General features: G+C 41.6%; 1 protein-coding gene across 2 annotated transcripts in view; it reads left to right on the top strand.

Annotated features, from left to right (window-relative positions):
- The window catches only part of KIF6 (kinesin family member 6), a 403,829-nt gene that overhangs the window by 119,254 nt on the left and 267,738 nt on the right, over positions 1-16,837 (top strand). For both annotated transcript variants that reach the window (XM_066252931.1, XM_066252930.1), the window contains exon 6: positions 7,286-7,415. In XM_066252931.1, the coding sequence (XP_066109028.1) occupies positions 7,286-7,415 (130 nt within the window). The remainder of the gene's footprint in view (positions 1-7,285; positions 7,416-16,837) is intronic.

Raw genomic sequence — 16,837 nt, 5'->3', positions numbered from 1 at the left:
CTATTCCTCAGTTCACATTGTTCATTGAATTCCTCAAATGACTGACGTCATCTGATATTTTTCTTTCTCTGCCTGGCCTACTTCACTTAACATCATAGTTTCTAGGTTCATTCATGTTGTTGCAAAAGGTAAGATTTCCTTCTTTTTCATGGCCGCATAGTATTCCATTGTGTATATGTACCTCTGCTTTTTAATCCACTGGTCCACTGAAGGACACTTGGGCTGTTTCCAGATCTTGGCTATTGTGAACAATGCTGCAGCATGGGGTGCATTTTCTCCTTTTGAATCAGTGATTTGGTATTCTTAGGATATATTCCTAAAAGTGGGATAGCTGGGTCAAAAGGCAGTTCCATTTTTAACTTTTTGAGGAATCTCCATACTGTTTTCCACAGTGGCTGCACCAGTCTACATATTCCTACCAGCAGTGCAGGAGGGTCCCCTTTTCTCCACATCCTCGCCAGCACTTTTTATGTGTTGTTTTGTTAATGAGCGCCATTCTGACTGGTGTGAGGTGGTATCTCGTGGTTTTAATTTGCATTTCTCTAATGATTAGTGATGTTGAACATTTTTTCATCTGCCTATTGGCCATCGGTATGTCCTCTTTGAAGAAATGTCTATTCATTTATTTTGCCCATTTTTTGATTGGATTGTTTATCTTCCTGGTGTTGAGTTTTACAAATTCTTTATAAATTTTGGTTATTAACCCCTTATCAGACGTATTGTTGAATATGTTTTCCCATTGTGTGGTTTGTCTTTTTATTTTGTTCATATTGTCTTTAGCTGTGCAAAAGCTTTTTAGTTTGATATAGTCCCATTTGTTCATTCTGTCCTTTATTTCACTTGCTCATGGAGATAAATCAGCAAATATATTGCTGTGAGAGATGTTGGAGAGCTTATTGCCTATGTTTTCTTCTAAGATGCTTATGGTTTCATGACTTACATTTAAGTCTTTTATCCATTTTGAGTTTATTTTTGTGAATGGTGTAAGTTGGTGGTCTAGTTTCATTTTTTTGCAGGTAGCTGTCTAATTTTCCCAACAGCATTTGTTAAAGAGACTGTCTTTACTCCATTGTATGCTCTTACCTCCTTTGTCAAATATCAATTGTCTATAAAGGTGTGGGTTTATTTCTGGGTTCTCTGTTCTGTTCCATTGATATATATGCCTGTTTTTATGCCAGTACCAAGCTGCTTTGAGTACAATGGCCTTGTAATATGACTTGATATCAGGAAATGTGATACCACCCACTTTATTCTTGTTTTTCAAGATTGCTAAGGCTATTCGTGTTCTTTTTTGGTTCCATATAAATTTTTGGAATACTTGTTCTATATTTTTGAACTATGTCATTGGTATTTTAATAGGAATTGCATTGAATTTATAAATTGCTCTGGGTAATATAGACATTTTCATGATGTTTATTCTTCCTATCCATGAACATGGCATATGCTTCCTCTTGTTTGTATCTTCCTTGATTTCTTTTATTAATGTTTTATAATTTTCCAAGTACAAGTCTTTAACCTCCTTGGTTAAATTTATTCCTAGGTAACTTTATTTTTTTTGTTGTTGTAATAGTGAAGAGGATTGTTTTCTTAATTTCTCTTTCAGACAGTTCCTTGCTGGTTTATAAAAGTTCCTCTGATTTCTGAATATTAATTTTATATCCTGCCACCTTGCTGAACTCATTTATCAGGTCCAGTAGTTTTTTTACTGCAACTTTAGGAGGTCATGTGATTTTTCTTTTTTAGTAGGTTGATATGATTGATTATATAATTGATTTTTGCATGTTGAATTAGCTTTGTATACCTGGAATAAATTCCATTTGGTCATAACGTATAATTTGTTTTATATATTATTAGATTCAATTTGCTTATACTTTCTTGATAATTTGTATATCTCTATGTTCATGAGAAATAATGGCCTGTAATTCTTGTAATGTCTTTGTCTAGTTTTGGTATTAGTATAATGCTGGCCTCATAGAATGGGTTAGAAATATTACTTTTGCTAATATCCTCAACATTTTAGAAAAATTAGTATAATTTTTCCTTTAATATCTGCTGAAGAATCTGGTATTTTAGTAGGTTAACTTAAATAGCTTAATTTCTACAATGTCATGTGACTAGCTATATTCTTCATTATCCATAAAAATATGTTAAATAAAACTATAAAGAAAAAATAGAATTTTGAGCTACTAGAAAGAGTTTTCACATAAATATTTCAATTAGTCATTAAATAGCAAAAATATCCATTACTTTTATCTTGTTCTATATAAGTTAAGACCAGTACAAAAAGTATTGTAGGTTCATAAAACTTCTTCAACTGATATATTTCAACTCTTTGTAATTTATAACAGAGGAAATCTTTTAGATTTTTAAAAATCAACATAAAAAAAATCTACCTTTGAAATTGTTACAATGCAGGAAGAGGACCTCCCCTCCTTACATATTTCTTCTAAAAGGTTCCCCAAAGTTTCTCCTCTTCTCCCCAAAGTTTCACCGCAGAGAACTTCTGAGAATGTGTGCTGAGCTAAAACATAAAAGGAAGTTCAAAATTGCTGAACCAGAGAATATTCTCTTTATTGAAACAAATAGTGATACTGTGTTTACATGTGAAACATTCCCCTCACATTTTCATGGGGTTTGCCTACTGTTGATATTGCTCTAAATCAGCATAACTAGACAGGGCTACCTCTAGTCTCTATGTCAACTTTATGCGAATTATTAAAAGGCACGCCTGTCATTTGTTGGGAAATTGTTATAATGTGCTGGTTTTGTTAGAAGGCACTTTACTCTGACAGACACTTATCCTAATAAATATACAAGCTCATCATGTTAATAGCACCTGCTTGGACGTGGTACCATTGAGCAGTGCCTTTTCCGCACAATGAAATGAGGCATTTGCAAGTAGGAAAAAAAATAGAGATCACCATGGCAGCATTTGTCTATAGCGGTATCAGATTCATGGCAGTAACTCCTGGCACGCTCCTGTTCAACGGGCTGGTGGTGTTGGAATGTTGTGGGGGCAGAGCGTGGGTGGGGCGGGTTCTTTCATTGATGGCTTCCATTACCGAGAACAAGAGCTTGGCTAGGGCTCTTTGTGTGTCCTCCAGTCAGTTAGAGCCTGCAAGTTCCAACTATGCAGCTAAATGGAAAAGATTCTCTGTTTACAGAGAAAACACAAAGCTCGCTTCTCCCCCATCATTAAGCAGACCGAGTGTACTTAGCAGAACTTTTCCACTTAGGTGTCCAAGTTAAGGCCTATCAGTGACTTTTGCTTGAAATCTAAACATTTTAGAAACATTTTTGGAGGAAAAATGATTCGCAGGCCCTTTCTAAAAAGTACCAAATAAATAGTTTGGGGGTTTCCATCTTGGAATTAAGATGTTTATTTAAGAAACTCTAATAAAGCCCTCTTTCATGTCCATGAAAATTATAGTCAGAATCAAGTGACGACTAAGGACTCAGGAAATAGCTATTGATTCTTGGGGGTGGGGTGGGGAATGGGGCCAGGGAAGAAAGCAACTGGAGGAGAAACTTTTGCTAGTGGTTCTTATTCCCTCCAACTTTGAAAAAGCGTCCCACCAGCAGCAGTGTAAGGCACTCTCCTTCCCAGATCAGCCCACCTAGGCAAGAAGGAGAACCCAAGGCATCACTCAGGCTGGGGCTTTCTGAGCAAAGCCCTGGGGGTGGGCAGGGCGGGGCTTACACGTGGGCAGGGCTGTAAGGCTTAGGACAAAGAGGGGCAGTAAGGGGAAGTCCGAAGACTCCAGGGAGAAGAGCTGGCAAGGTCTCTCTGACTGTAGAGAGAAACAGGCCCCGCAGGAGAACCCATATGGATGCCAGAGATGGAGCCATTGCTAGTGAGCCCGGTGATGAGCCCTAAGCAGGGAGAGAGCCCGCAAAGAAGCTAAACGATCTGGACACCAACCTGCCTTCTTATATCTTTTTCAAAACCCCCCATGGGCAAGAAATCAGAAAATAGTGAGGGAAACATACTATTAGATGAGTCAGAGAAATGGGTAGTGGTACAGTATAAAAGACAGCTGAGGGAAGGGGGGCATGCGCAAATTTATTTTGATCAAAGTGACAAAGCCAGCCAAGCACCTGGAAGTAAATATGAAGCATAATAGTTCTGAAGTAGCCACATTGGAGATCAAAGGCTCTGAGCCACGTTGAAGGAAAAGGTAGCTTAGCCAAATGCCATTGACAACAGACATTTCACAAACACTCTCTACCTTCCGTTTCTGATCGTTCTATATAAATACAACCCTAAATCCATTTCGGTTGTCTAATAAAGTGACCGCTCTTAGAATCCTGTAGTTACTTGTTTCCTGTGTTTCTTATTTCAGTGAAATAATGGTGAGAGATCTATGTCTGGTGTGCCCTTACTCTCACTTAGATCGACTCAGCAATAGGTAGAGACCCTATGGAAGTTCAGGTAGATGTCTAATACCAGGCTGAGCTTCAGTTATTGTTGTGGTTAATGGGGGGCTTGGTTGACCCATCAGCTGCGCAGTTGGGAGGCAGAAGAGGAGCTTCCCCTGGAAGGGCAGGCTATTAAGACGTGACCTTGCCTATTAGGTGTGGCTCAAGAGTGGCTTCGGGGACAAACAAGAAGATGAATGACTGCGCTCTGGGCATGGGGTGGGGCCGAGTGGAAAGTACAGGTGAAGAAGCCAGACACCTCCTCCCATTTGTCTACCTGGAAAGGCTAGGAGAGATGAAGCCAGTGGCTCTCCACCTGGGCTGCCCAGGAGACTCACCTGGAGCTTTGACAAAGTCTGATACCCAGGCCACACGCCCGGGAAGTCCAATGGGAACCTCTCAGGATGGGTGGGACCTGGCACCGGTGTTGGGTGTTCGACTGGTTTTAAGTTCTGTGGGCTGGTCCTGTGTGCAGCCAAGGTGAGAACACCTGGAGTCAATGAGACACTGTGGGTGTCGGTCCCGCTTTCGGTGCCCAGTGGGTGTCAGCACCCTTCTCTGTGACGCAGTTCCTGCTGCCCAGGCTCCCCTCTCTGGGCTCACTCGGAAGGCACGGGGCAGTGCCGTACCTGCCTCGGCCCCGCCACGGGAGTCAGAGACGCCTTGTCCTCCGCGCTGGAGAACTCTTTTTATCTTCCTGTTGAAAAGACAGGGCGCCCTTCTCACTTTTCCTGTATTGTCTCATCACTTATTTCATGCTTTTATTTCCTTCCAATATTACTCACCTTCTTTCACTTTAAGCCCCAGAATCTGTAGATGTAGGAAGATTTGTAACTTCTACTTCCCAAGAGATTGAATTTAGCCAGATCTTCTCGAGGACTTCAGAAGGATCAGGGTGGAAATAAATTGTGGAGAATTTAAAAAGCTTCCCCAAAATAGAACGCAAGTCATCCACTTCGGTTAAAAATGTCTTCATGTGTTCCAAGCATTTGTGAACTCTGAAGCATTTTTAATAAGCTTACTTATGAGTCTTGTTGAAAAATAAATAAAATACACTTGTTTTCATCAAGGGGAGAGATCTTTTTCCATCTTAGTTGGTATTGTTGGAGGAGACAGAAAGGAGCCCAAACTTTGGCACAGGAATACGATATTAGTGACATATTGGCCACAGATGTGCTGGTAGAGCTACATCGCCTTCCTGTGATTAGTGTTCTCAGTGCCCACAAATTACGTACGGAAGTCCAGATTACCTCTTTATAAAAGGGGAGAATGAAAACTTACGGTGTTTGTGAAATCCTCATTTTGTTTTTAAGGTATTCTCAGTGTGTTTTTATAAGTAGGCAGGTGGCAAATGTTTATTTGGCAATTACACTTTCAGAGACGGGCTGTGGGGCTGGTGCCAGCCCTGGCCCGCTGTCGTCACTCCCAAGGGTGCTCAGCCAGCGCAGATTCCTGGACACATTTTGGCAATCCTTGTAAATAATACGATTTCCTTCCCCGAACAATTCTGAGGAAAGTGAGGAAGGCGAAACTCAAGAGGCAAGCGGGAACTCTCGCTGTAACTGGACTGCTCGGCTCTGCAGTCGCGCACTGACGCGGAGTAGGGGGAGCTGGGCGGAGCTGCGTCCGGCTGCAGAAAGTGCCGCGAGGACTCTGTGGAAAGCGTGGGCAAGGGAGCTCTGAGGACGGGGTTAGGACTCACCTGGGTGGAAGTGGCGTTGACACCGGCGTGCCCATGAGGCAGTTTCAGTAGAGGAGTGTGATTCCAGCCCCGGCGCTCCTACTGTAAGGACGCAGTGGAAGGAAAAGGTTACGTTGTAAGAGAAAAAGGATCAAGAAACACATCTAGCTGATTGATGGATGTGAAAATAATAGTGACAGCCTTTTTTTTTTTTTTGTATTTTTCTGAAGCTGGAAACGGGAGAGACAGTCCAACAGACTCCCGCATGCGCCCGACCGGGATCCACCCGGCACGCCCACCAGGGGGCGACGCTCTGCCCCTCCAGGGCATCGCTCTGTTGCGACCAGAGCCACTCTAGCGCCTGGGGCAAAGGCCAAGGAGCCATCCCCAGCGCCCGGGCCATCTTTGCTCCAATGGAGCCTTGGCTGCAGGAGGGGAAGAGAGAGACAGAGAGGAAGGAGAGGGGGGAGGGGTGGAAAAGCAGATGGGTGCTTCTCCTGTGTGCCCTGGCCAGGAATCGAACCCAGGACTTCTGCACGCCAGACCGACGCTCTACCACTGAGCCAACCGGCCAGGGCCAATAGTGACAGCCTTTTATAAGACTTCTTGAGAATATTTTTTACTCACGTTGGTAAGGAAACTAGACAAGGCAATGACTCCCAGCAGGGTGACGGATGCCTCGGTTTTCATCATTTTTCGATTGATGAGCTTACCAATGTTAAGTGCCCTGTAAAAACTGAAATTGATATGAAATTGAACCAAAGGGGGGAAAGTAGGCAAGAAATTTGTGCACGACCTATGTCAGAAGCTGAATTATTATACAGAGAGGACAATGTGGCCAAGTTTTTTTGACATGTAGGTAGAAGGTTCTCTATTTGTATTTTTAGTTTGGTAACTATAATGCCTTTTCATATGATTTAGGGATCTGACGATGGCAAAAAAGCAGATGGCTTTAAATCAGGAGCCTGTGATATACTTTGCGGCCCCAAAGCTATTTGATCTGCTGTCAGGATAATGTCAGTGTTTGATGCTAATCGAGGACTATCTGCTGTCTCGTGTGTTGTTTGATTTTATAAGTTCAAGACACCATAATATACAGCTTAAAAAAAAAAAACCTGTAAAAAAAAAAAGACTTCAAGTTCTTTTGATTTTTCAAAGTACCATGTCTGTTTCCCACTTCCCTAGGAAGGTGACGATATTGGAGGACCCTGATCAGAACATTCACTTGAAAAACCTGTCTCTTCACCAGGCAAGCACCGAGGAAGAAGCTCTGAACCTGCTTTTCTTAGGAGATACCAACAGGATGATTGCAGAGGTAACCCACTCTTCTCTGCAAGCTCTTCTCACAGGCTGCAAGGTGTCATAGCGTGTTAGGGACGGTGACAGCCTCTAAAACCGATCTCATCTACATCTCACGTGGAGCCTAGGAAACCTAGACCCAGCGATGTGAGAAGGCTTTCTCAAGGTCAGCCAGCGCGTTAAAGAGCAGGAACTAAAATCTGGACTCTAAAGGTTTGTATTTTTCCACTTGATACAAATTGGTTTGCAGCTAATGAGCGACAGCTCATTAAGTGTCCCAAATGACAGGAAGTTTTGCCTAATTATTAAAATTTAAAAATACACAATTCATTCTTCCTAATCTCAAATCATTCACGTAGTGGCATTTGTTGACATATCCGTGCATTTTCACGCCTCTGGTGGGTTATGATGTACAAGGCGTTCAGAATCCCGCACGGGACACAGGAAGCACTCTAGGTCAGCAGGTCGGGGACACCGCGCAGTGTGGAACGTGAGCGGGATTCAGTGCGGTATTTGGGACAGCCTTATCCTCTGTGTTGTTAACCTGACACTCACACCTAACTCGGCACCTGCACTTTACCTGGGAGCCCAGGGCGGGAGCCAGGACTGACCCAGCTCGGTCAGGGGACCCGAACCCAGCCATTACTGACTGGAGAGAAAGGGTCACACAGCTCTCACAAAGCAACACCGTCACTGAAGTGAAAGGATGGACTGGTGGGGGTGTGGGGACAGTCCCCCGCTGTGCACCTCACTGGTCATCCGGGCAGTTTCCTTTTTAAACCGTGCCCCGCATTCTCTGTCTCTGACAGCAAGCAGGGGTGAGGATGATGAGCTGGGAGGGCACGGGTCTGAGAAAGCCTATCACCTGGCCCTTCCTCCTGCCCGTCTCCGCCCTCAGGAATGCACCTCCTTAGATCCAGCGCCTTTCAGTGGAGCCAAATTCAGACACTGAAAAGTCGGGGTTGGCCTCTGTCTCTGTGTCGGGCCCTTCCCTTTGCCGTTGACGCTGCTGACGTATTTTTACGGCTCTGCATCAATACTTGTCAGTAGACTAAAACATGAACTAGGTTCTGTGCCACGTATAATATGGACCTAAGGACCCTTTACGTTATTATTTTCATTCCAGGAGACTTCTACATAGCTTTTAATTTCAGAATATCTCATTTTACTTTACAAAATTTGCATTTGTGCTTTACACCCACGTTCTGCCCATGTGGTCCCCTGTGCTGCTCGCATTTGTCAAAGTCAAGTCATCGACGATGAAGGAGTGAAGCCGTGTTAAGAATTAAGGAGCATCTTGATGAGAGATGTGGCATGCCCCGTTCAAAATCCTATTCCTCCATACACAGCTTAATAAACAGCAAATCAAGAGATATAGACTATAGATGGGTCCTCCCGCTAATGGAATACGGAGGAGAGAACAAATGCTTTCGGAGAACAGAGCGGAGGAGAGAACAAATGCTCTCGGAGAACAGAGCGGAGAGACCTGTCCCGGCCTCAGGGCTGACCTTCCTGCAGAAGTGACTCATCCCGAGAGAAGTCTAAGTCCTGTCCTCACAATTATGTCCCTCCCTCCCCACCTATAACAGGTCACTGAGGGCTCCTGGTCCTTATTTACCATGACCTCTCTTCACTTAAAGCTTGGCCATTGCTATCTGGCGTGTTCAGTTTAGCTGACCACATATTTTCAAACGATCGTAAAATTCTGTGCAGCTCACATTTACTTTGTGCAAGCTTGTCTGTCACGGTCTACCACTGGGCGCAGTCCCGACGGTCTTTTCCTACTACTCACCGATGAATATCTGGTCATAGTGTTACAGATAAGCTAAGCTGCAACCTTGAGATGTCCAAATAAAATAGTGCTGGTTGGCATTTTTTTTAAAATGTATTCATTTTTCCAGGGTAAAATCTGATTTCTCTTGGAAGTCAATCTAATAGGTTCTGGGTATTTCTGTGCTTTTATTTATTTATTATTTATTTTTGGTAATAACAGCTACCGTGGTACATTGAGAAACCTGCTCCATAGACCCGGCGTTGTTGGAGAAACGACATATTTATCGACCATTTCTGATTCTTATTTTATGGGGAAATTGAGGCTCAAAGTGTCAGAACGCTTGGCCGACGTCACACGTGCCTTGATGAAAACGGCGTGTCAGCGGCGGGCCAGGGTTCGAGTGTGATGCTGGCGTCCGTCGCTCGCCGCAGCTCGCTGGTGCCAGGACCAAGCGGACGTATGTCAGGCTATTCACGTGAGGATGTATTTTTGGATTATTTAAAAAGTATAGCCAAGTATTTAGCACTTCGATTTATCTCTTCATTTATTGAAAGCAAATACCTAAAAATATAAATGAAAAATAACTCTCAGTCCCTGGAAATACTTTCTTATTCTAAAGTATATACTTTTAAAAAAGAAAGCATGCTTTCGATTACACCCTAGCTGTCAGAATGTAATTTGTCAGCACGGAATGAGCTTACCAGGATAAAAACAACACACTATTCATTTTTTTTTTTTTTTTTTTTTTTTTTTTTGCAAAAACAAGGTTCCCAAGTTCCCATTTACACAGAGAAACCCAGAAGTTGCCATGGTAACCAGAAAACACTTGCAAAACAAAGCCTGAATATGTGGGACACGGCGGACGCTCTTTCCTCCCATGGTCTCTGCAAGCCAGCGTTTTAAGGAAAAGTCATCAAGATTAGCTTCCTCCTCTTCTCGCCTACTCAGACCCCTTAGATGATTTCTGTAATCCTGCCACTGTTTTGAATAAGATCTGATTATATCCTTAGGGTAAAATTAAATTTAAAAAAAATTGAGTTGCTGTGCCAAAGAGAATAAATATATTAAACGCTGAACTGTGTGTGACCCGGTGTCAAAGCCCACCAGTAGCAAGTATGCTGATAACGTGATGTCTTCATAGTTAAATGTTTCTATCAATTAATCGGGTCTAATTGGGCAAGACATTCCTCAGCTGATTGCCAGGCCCGGCACAGTTCTGTAGCTGGGACCCTCTGCTCGACCCTGCCCACGGCGGGGCAGTCTGTTCCCAGGTATAGCCAGAGGCTGACCCACAGTAGAGCGCCCTGCCACGGACAAAAGACACCGTTTCTGGGATCCTATTTCTGATCTACGGATTCAGAATGTCTGCAGTGGAGCTTAGCAATGGCATTTTGGCATTCTAATGTGCTCAGGCTAAAGTTTGGGACAGTTGGGGGTTTTCCATTAAGAAGCTGGTTGAAACCCACTCCCAGAGAAGTATGTGAGTGGGTCTGCATTCTGCACCATTGCCAACACCACTAAATTAGAAAATTCTACCAATTTGGTGGGCAAAAACCCCCCAAATTCTTGTTTTTGTGGGGATTATTTTCATCTTTTCCAAGTGAGAGGAGGGGAGATAGAGAGATAGACTCGTGCATGCACCCTGACCAGGATCCACTTGACAACCTTCAGCTAGGGCTGATGCTCAGCCCATCTGGGGCTGTGCTTGTGATGGAGCTATTTTTAGCACCTGAGGCTCAGCCATCCTCAGTGCCCTGGCCGATGCACTTGACCAATCAACCTATGGCTGTGGGAGGAGGGGAGAGAGAGAGAGAGAGAAAGGAGAGAGTGAGAGGTAGACAAGTAGATAGTCACTTCTCCTGTATGCCCTGACCAAGAATCAAACCCAGGACATCCACACACCAGGCCAACTCTCTACCACTGAGCCAACCAGCCAGGGCCATTTTTGTTTTTTTGATTACCAAATTTTTTTATATCTTTATTTGCCATTTGTGACTTGTGTTTGTTTTTGTTCATGTCTTGTATATGTTTTTCTCTTGGAGTGTTAGAATAGGTGTTGATTTGATGACTCCGTGAGGACTGGAATTTGGTCTTGTTTACCCTACAATCACTGCTTCTAGAAATGGAGCCTGGTACATAGTAGGGACTCAGTAATAATTATCAAGTGAATGATCACTAAAGATACTAACTTTTTGTCTTTGTCATATTTAGCAAATATTTTCCCCGTTTTATACATTTTTTAAAAATATATAGTCAAATCAATCTTTTCATTTTATGGTTTCTGCTTTGGACATCAGGTTTAGAAATGCAGTTGTTCACTGATGAATGATTTCACTTATTAGAAAGTGTCTTGTTATTTTGAATGGAATGTGATGCCCGATTGCATCCACCCCGTCTTGTCCTGGGACAGGGAAAGGGGTGGTCATCATCAGACGTTTCTGAGACACGAGTTCTTGACCGGAGTCTTAGAAAAAGAAACTGTTCTAAATGAACAAAAATCAAGCCTCATTCCGAATCCTCCCTCTAGAAATTGCCTCATTAATAAAAGTATTATTGGAATGTCCATTTTATGAAGTGATAACGTTGCTCACGGCGAATCATGCGTCTAACGTGAGGCCCCTATACAAGCCAATTTGGAGAATAGAATCAGTATCGTGTGTTAGGGTCCTTTCCACCAAAACTTTGAAGTAGTGTCTGTTGTGGGTTAATTTCTCCTCCCCACTCCCAGATCATAGTTGAAGCCCTAACCCCCAGTACTTCAGAATAAACCTTATTGAGAGACAGGGTCTTTACAGAGGTAAGCAAGTTACAATGAAGTCATTAGAATGGGCTGTAAACAATATGACTTGTGTCCTGATTAAATGAGGATGTTTAGAGAGAGACACATATGCAGGGGGCATGTCCGTGAACATGGAAATAGTCATCTACAAGGAGAAATGCCTCAAATAGGTCCTTTCTTCACAGTCCTCGGAGGAAAGAACCGTCCCTGCCAACGCCCCCGTTTTGGTGTGACACTGCTTGAGGGGAAGTTTGATCAGAAAGGAAGATACTGTGCCAGTGTTGGGCAGGCCCAGGGTCCCTGGGTAAGGGTCTTGCTTTTTTTCCCATGGTTGCCTTCCCCGTGTGAACCATCAGGTGAGTTCCTCCAGCCAGTGTGACATCCACTCTGTGGCTTCCTCACTGTCCCTACACATCCTTGCCAGGTAGTGGTGAAGAGTCCGAGCTTCCGGGACCTTCCGTTCTACTCCTGGCTCCACCCCTTCCCAGGTGTGTGGCCCCGGACACATCACCCCTAAACGGCACTTCCTAATCTGTAAACTGGGCGTAATAATGCCTACCTGCTAGGGTTATAGTAAGAATTAAATTAAATGACATTTAGAGAGACCCTACAGTTCTCAGCTAGCAACTGTTTAAAGACAAAACTGTTAACTGGTTCATCTCTATTCTCTCAGTACCTGGCAACAAGGTGCTCACTCATTCATTCATTGTTTTATTGAATTGCTGGGGGTGGGAGGAGGAAGTCCTGATTCTCAGGCCCAGAACGGAAAGGGCATGAGTACAGAGCACGTCACAGACGACTTTGACTTTAAAAAACAGTTGCAAGACTCCAGACCTTTTGGAAAAATTTAGTTTCCAAATAATCACCCTACTGATAATGTTTATGGGACTTATAAATTATTTTTCCAGGAGCTATTTGAGGTCTTTTGACCTAACTCTTTGCTTGAAGTAAAAACACACACTAGATTGATCTGAGCTGTGCTGATGAGCTTTGTAAGCTCTCCAACTTTGCTCATTATCACGCTTGTGGAGTGAGTTGTGTGGCCTTGTGGGTGTGTAAAGACAGTCAGGAGACAGGATGTGAGTGGAGTTAGTAGGTTTATGCCACTTATAGAAACAGCTGTCATTGGACACGCTGTGGATAACATGAGGGTAATGCGGGAAGGAAAGATTATCTTTACTATTAGGTTGTGTTTGTTAATAGCACTAAGCCTCAATCTCCTTGTGCGGTGTGTGTGGGAAACAAGAGGACTTAAGTTGTAATTGATGTTCCGGAATCATATTCCACTACACCATTAGACATTGACTGACACATACTCACATTTTTTTGTTTGAAAGATACATTAGTTGTAAACAATTAGCAAGTTTATTCCAAGATTTGTGAACCTGGGAAGAGCAAAATACACGGCAGGCTAAATATTTATGGCCCCTCCCATATTATAATATGAATAGCATCTCTTATTATTAGGTCCTAGTAGGCATCTAGAAGCCTTAGCAAAAGATGTGTTACCTCTTCTTCTATCTATTGCAGGGGTCCCCAAGCTTTTTACATAGGGGTCCAGTTCACTGTCCTTCAGACCGTTGGAGGGCCGCCACATACAGTGCTCCTCTCACTGACCACCAATGAAAGAGATGCTCCTTCCGGAAGTGCTGCAGGGGGCCGGATAAATGGCCTCAGGCGGCTACATGCGGCCCGCAGGCCATAGTTTGGGGATGCCTGATCTATTGTATGTCCTTACTAGAAGGAAAAAAATAAAGTTTGAGCACATACTATATGCCAGGCATTTCTCTTTCTTACATTTTATATATGAGAAATATATATTTTAAAATAGTAACTTTGTGTTATAACATAGTTTGCATTCTGCTGTCATCTAATCTGATTAGCAGTATTGCATGAACCATGAGTTTTGAAATCTAAAATACTTGTTAAAATAAGTGAAGTGGTCTGGTATGGTCATTATTAGAATGTCAGAATGTGCATACCCTATAAAACATGATTAGAGAAACATAATCTTTTTGGCTGTAAAAATTTAGCTCTGTAGTTTTTCCTGATCTTTAAAATTCTCATTTCTGATTAAACATAGCAGAATAAAGTAATTTTCACTCTACTCCCTGTTATTGAAATTCGCCAACAACAGCAACAAAATGTGAAAACTAGAGGGGGAATAAAAGCCATTTTCAGTGAAACAAGGAAATAGCCATAACCTCAAGCCATGAGAAAACTTGCCAAATACTATGAAATTTGAATTATGGTGAGGGAGGGTGCTGAGAGCCAACACATACATTTGCCAACCTCAGGCAGAAGGCAGTTTCCCTTTTAAGAAAGGGTCACAATTCTCAAACGCAAACCTGATGATCTTTTGGTGAGAGTGTTTAAATCTAAGTACATAGGCAAGTATGGTAGAAATGCTGTTACACAGATATATATTCTGCACTATAAAAGGTGCATCCAAAAAAATAAGTGTTAAAGATAGACCTTTCTTGTGTCCATTGGTCTCGGCTCATTGCTAAGAAAGATGGCCTTTGTTTGGGAGTGGGGCTCAGTGAATTTGTGACTTAAAGAGGTTTACCATCCCAGACCTCTTAGTGCAAAAAATTGAGGAAAATGTATGCTGTTAAGGCTAAGGACACAACAGATAATAAAAGTGTTCTGCACACAAACTAAACTTGAATATTTCCTCAACCATCTCCAGACTACTCTTCGGGGAAAAGATGGACATGTTAAAAGATAAAATTATCATAAAGAAAACAACTGAATACCTATCCATATAGAGAGAGTGTGTGAAGGGGGTAGAGGAGGGACTAAGGAACATATATCTGAAAGTTGATTACATCAGAAGCAGATGATGTGTTCTTTATAATCTTAGGTGTTACTTAAATGCATTTTTAAAAATTGACTAAGAATGGAGAAACATTCACAGAAAAGATTCCAAGACAAGAGAAGGTGAAAAGCAAACTTGGGGAATTCATAGAACAAATGAAAAAGAAAAAGAAAGCCATTATACAGATGAAAGTGCCATCAGAAGCAAAAAAGGGGGAAGAAGAAGAAGAGGAAAAGAAGAAGGAAGATAGAAAAAAGAAAAGGAAGAAATGTGGCTGAAAAATAACTAAGGAGATAAAAAGTAATGAGAGAAAGTGATACTGAGAAAGACAAAAGAGAACCTGATTATACATAATTAGAAATGCTGAAGAAAAGAACAAAGGCAACAGGAAGAACATGGATAGAGAGAGAAGTTTCCTGAAATTCAGAATAACTTGAATCTGCAGATGGAAAGGACACACCATGTCCAAGAAAATATTGAAAGAGCTCAAATCCATGATAAAAACCTATTGGAGTTACTAAATTTCAAAGCTAAAGAAAGAGTCTTATGGACATCAAGTCAGAAGATGGAAGCCAACTATGAGTGAAAATGAGAGAGATTGTTCTCAATCTTGTCCATAGTCCCATCCAGTGCCAGAAGACAGTAAAAGCAGTTCTGAATCAAGGATATTCTCTCCTAATAATTTTACACCCAGCCAAATGATCAGTTTGTCCTTAAAATATCAGACAAATACTTTTAAGCATATGTGAATTCAGAGATAAAATGAAGGAAGTCATTCTTTTAAAAAAAATTCTTGACAATGAAGTCTAAGCAACTAAGAGGTAAATAAAAATAAAGATCTCAGAAACCAAGAAGCATTACAGAAGGACTGGTGAGAAAGAGAGACTTTAACCCTTCGAGGAGTACGAATGTTCTGTACGTCCTCATGCCTCCTGACCATCTGGAGTACGATCGTACATGTGTAAGGCAACATTAAAAAAAGGCAAATGTGTGTTCTTCTTGTTTCCATAAATTAGTTATTAAATGCACATAATTTTAAGTGAATAAAACTGTAACTGGAACTATTTTATTTTTTGAAAAAAAACTGTCTCGGGTCAGTGAACATGAAAAAAACTCACTACTCAAATGGTTAATATAGACATAAAAAGAAACAAATATATCAAGTGAGTATTATAGACCTGGAAAATATAAAAGTAATAATAAAAATTTTAAACATAATTTAAAATCTAACAAAAATTTAGAGTTAGAAGGAGGGAAGGGAATGGTGTTATAAATGAGCTAATTTCCATATATATTTCAGAGCAAGAAATGGATACAGTACTAATTATCAACCATATTTATATTGACATAATAGCCCAGTTCCCATAATATTTTCTATGAGTATTTCTTAATTCTAAAGAAACAGTTTTAGAAAAAAAGTACACATCTTATACCATGGAAGGGGGGTTATCTATTTAAAGCTCACCAATTCCTTCAGTTTCATTTGTTTCTTTTTTTTCTTCTATTAAATCAAATAAAATTAAATCGAGTAATTTTTAAATGCATGTGATACGCTTTTGTTTTTGTAAAAGTACCTCTATCTATTTTTCTATTTGTATATATGTATGAAGAAATATATAAACTTTTTATCAAACATTAACAGTGTTACTTTTGATTGGTGAATTTTTACTTTCACCTGGGCTCCTTTTTGTGTTGTTTGGTTGTTTACAATAATGAGTGTGGTAGGTATTACCAGTGCTCGCCAAGACTTCTAGCTGATTCCTTCTCACACCTGTTTCCTTGAAGAGAGTTCACATGACTTGCTCTCGCCAATGAAGTATGAGTGAATGTGAGATGTTCCTTTTGCTTTTAAGAACGAGCATGAGGTTCTCCTTGGTCCCTTCCCTTTTGGTGGCAAACTCTGAAACTTTATGTTGAGATGGTGGCCTCACAAGATGGCGTCACCTCCCCCAGCCTTGCTAAGTTAGTGTCAAATATATGGAGCAGAAGCCCCCTTAAACCATATTGGACAAATACATGAGCAAGAAAGAGACCTTGCTGATTTTAAGCCTCTGAGATTATAGT

Source organism: Saccopteryx bilineata, chromosome 1, assembly GCF_036850765.1.
Source record: "Saccopteryx bilineata isolate mSacBil1 chromosome 1, mSacBil1_pri_phased_curated, whole genome shotgun sequence".
Lineage (NCBI taxonomy): Eukaryota > Metazoa > Chordata > Mammalia > Chiroptera > Emballonuridae > Saccopteryx > Saccopteryx bilineata.
This window is presented reverse-complemented; position numbering and strand designations above follow the sequence as displayed.